Genomic DNA, 2,788 nt, shown 5'->3' on the forward strand with positions numbered 1-2,788 from the left:
CTCTCTCTCCCCCTCTCTCTCCTCAGTTCCTCATTTACCTCTTCTCCAAAGAGAACGGGATTGTGGAGGCGCAGTGTGACGCGGTGATCCCGGAAGAGATGAACTTCCCGCTGTCCCAGTACTGGATCTCCTCCTCCCATAACACGTAAGATCCAGAACTAGGAAATGGTGACATAAGAAGGGGGGTTATTCTAGTATGTGAAGTGTACTCCGCCTGCCACGTGCGCAGATGTTCTGGTCTTCAGTGCCGCTATGCGGGATGTGCGGATCAGGATATGGACCAGCGCGGATGAGGGGGGCGGGAACAAACTGTCAGTCATAGGTTGGCCGACTCCCAGGTCCCACCCCTGCTTAGCCTGATACTCACCCAGCTGTGCCTTTGTAGTGGTGTCATGTGACCACCCTTCTTATCACATGCCCCACTCCTGTCTCTCCAATGTGATGAGACTTCTAATACCCTTTACAAACAGGGGGCGTGGTTTATTTCCAGCGGGAGTGGCCAGTCAATGACTTTCATGCTATGTCATTATTTGCATAATACATGAAGTGCGTATTGCTCAGCAGGTGAGGGGACGGGATGCCCAGATACCACATACCTTCCCTTTATAAACTTCAGGTTAACTTGCAATAGATTTCTCCAACCAATGAAATCCTTCAATAAATCCATATGTGGGCGGGGCCTCTGCTGTTAACATTCCATCCTCCACATTACATGCAAGTTTTTAGCAATGCTTTTGGTAGGATTGTAGCATTTCCTGTGTGTCATGTGACAATAACTCCACCCCCTTCTTGCAGGTACCTGACCGGGGACCAGTTCTCCAGTGAGTCCTCCTTAGAGGCGTACGCTCGCTGTCTCCGCATGGGCTGCCGCTGCATTGAGTGTGAGTAACTGAAGCTCGGATATCTCCGAGGGGCCCTAGGGGCACCAACGTACAATGCGCATGAGGGGACAGGAAGGCCAAAGTTCCCAGGTCTGCACTCCTGCCTCAGCCCTAATGAGCAGGTCTCACTTCTCCTGTTGTATTTTATAGCTTATTCTATGGAGATTGAAGAAGAAGGAGTGGGTACACCCCTGGGAGGGCGGGAACACCCCTGGGTGGGCGGGAACACCTGAATGTCCAATGTGGACGGGCGCACAGCTGGTTTTATAAATGACAGTGGGTGGAACATAACTCTCTTCTCTCCTTCTGATTGGGCAGTGGATTGCTGGGACGGGCCGGATGACCTGCCAATCATCTACCACGGACACACGCTGACCTCTAAGATCAAATTCCTCGATGTCCTCTACACCATCAAGGAGAACGCCTTCATCACCTCCGAGTAAGGGGCCACCTTGTCTCATTATACATGTATATAGCTCTGACATATACCGCTGTGCTGTACAGAGAACACCCAGCCAGTCACATCAGTTTCTGTACAATACCTCTCTTCCAGGTACCCGGTCATCCTGTCCATAGAGGATCACTGCAGCGTCATGCAGCAGCGGAATATGGCCTATTACTTTAAGAAGGTGTTTGGTGAGATGCTGCTGACCAAACCGGTGGACATCAATGCGGACGAGTTGCCGTCTCCCAACCAGCTGAAGAGGAAGATCCTCATTAAGGTAAAGTCGGCCCCCGGTGAGGGTCAGGAATACGGTGAGCTCAGTGGATGAATCATCGTTCATACAATGTTGTCCTGAATGCTGCGAGGGCCCATTCCTGCATGCTGCGAGGGCCCATTCCTGCATGCTGTGAGGGCCCATTCCTGCATGCTGTGAGGGCCCATTCCTGCATGCTGTGAGGGCCCATTCCTGCATGCTGTGAGGGCCCATTCCTGCATGCTGTGAGGGCCCATTCCTGCATGCTGTGAGGGCCCATTCCTGCATGCTGCGAGGGCCCATTCCTGCATGCTGTGAGGGCCCATTCACACCACAAGGCAAGGTGTCTGGGGCATTGAGCTGAGCTGAATCAGGGCTCATGAGACCCCACGTTAAATGCAGGTCTGCACCTTCCTATTGCCTTCAATGGAGTAGTGGAGTGGACAGTTCAGGGGCTATTGTACAGCTATTCGTCCAGCAACATGACATGTACATTTGTCCTGTGTGAATTCGCCAGCTGTTGGGCAAAATCCAATGTTCTTGGGCTATTTTCTCTTCTGGTCGAATGTTCTTCAAATATTATGTGTAGTTGTTAAATTAGGTTCATTCATAAAGAATAAAGTGAACGGGGAAGATACCGCGTTATGGCCACTAGGTGGCGCCGAAGATCGCAGGAAATAAATACTTTGTAGCAACAAGAGATGCAATCAGGGGCGTATCTGCCGCGAGACAAACAAGGCGTTTGCCTTGTGTGGCGGTTTTCAGGGGGGCAGCAAAAATGCCGCCCCCAAAACAGTTAGGCACCCGGGCGGAGGAGGCAGCGGTCTCAGGGCGACGAGGGATGTGTGAGGGGCTCTGCAGGGTCTCAGGGGGCTGTGCAGGATCTGTGCAGGGTCTCTGGGGGCTGTGCAGGATCTCTGGTGGGCTCTGCAGGGTCTCAGGGGGGCTGTGCAGGATCTGTGAGGGGCTCTGCATGGTCTCAGGGTGGCTGTGCAGGATTTGTGAGAGGTTCTGCAGGGTCTCAGGTGGGCTGTGCAGGATCTGTGAGAGGCTCTGCAGGGTCTCAGGGGGGCTGTGCAGGATCTGTGAGGGGCTCTGCAGGGTCTCAGGGGGGCTGTGCAGGATCTGTGAGGGGCTCTGCAGGGTCTCAGGGAAGCTGTGCAGGATCTGTGAGGGGCTCTGCAGGGTCTCAGGGAAGGCCCACCACAG

General features: G+C 53.5%; 1 protein-coding gene across 1 annotated transcript in view; it reads left to right on the forward strand.

Annotated features, from left to right (window-relative positions):
- LOC108789042 (1-phosphatidylinositol 4,5-bisphosphate phosphodiesterase gamma-1-like) overlaps window positions 1-2,788 on the forward strand; it is an 83,161-nt gene that overhangs the window by 40,271 nt on the left and 40,102 nt on the right. Inside the window, exons 10-13 of the mRNA XM_018558966.1 lie at window positions 27-145; window positions 796-881; window positions 1,200-1,320; window positions 1,435-1,603. Of these exons, the coding sequence (XP_018414468.1) occupies window positions 27-145; window positions 796-881; window positions 1,200-1,320; window positions 1,435-1,603 (495 nt within the window). The remainder of the gene's footprint in view (window positions 1-26; window positions 146-795; window positions 882-1,199; window positions 1,321-1,434; window positions 1,604-2,788) is intronic.

The sequence above is a fragment of the Nanorana parkeri genome, unplaced genomic scaffold, assembly GCF_000935625.1.
Source record: "Nanorana parkeri isolate BGI_ZX_2015 unplaced genomic scaffold, ASM93562v1 scaffold371, whole genome shotgun sequence".
Taxonomy (NCBI): Eukaryota; Metazoa; Chordata; class Amphibia; order Anura; family Dicroglossidae; genus Nanorana; species Nanorana parkeri.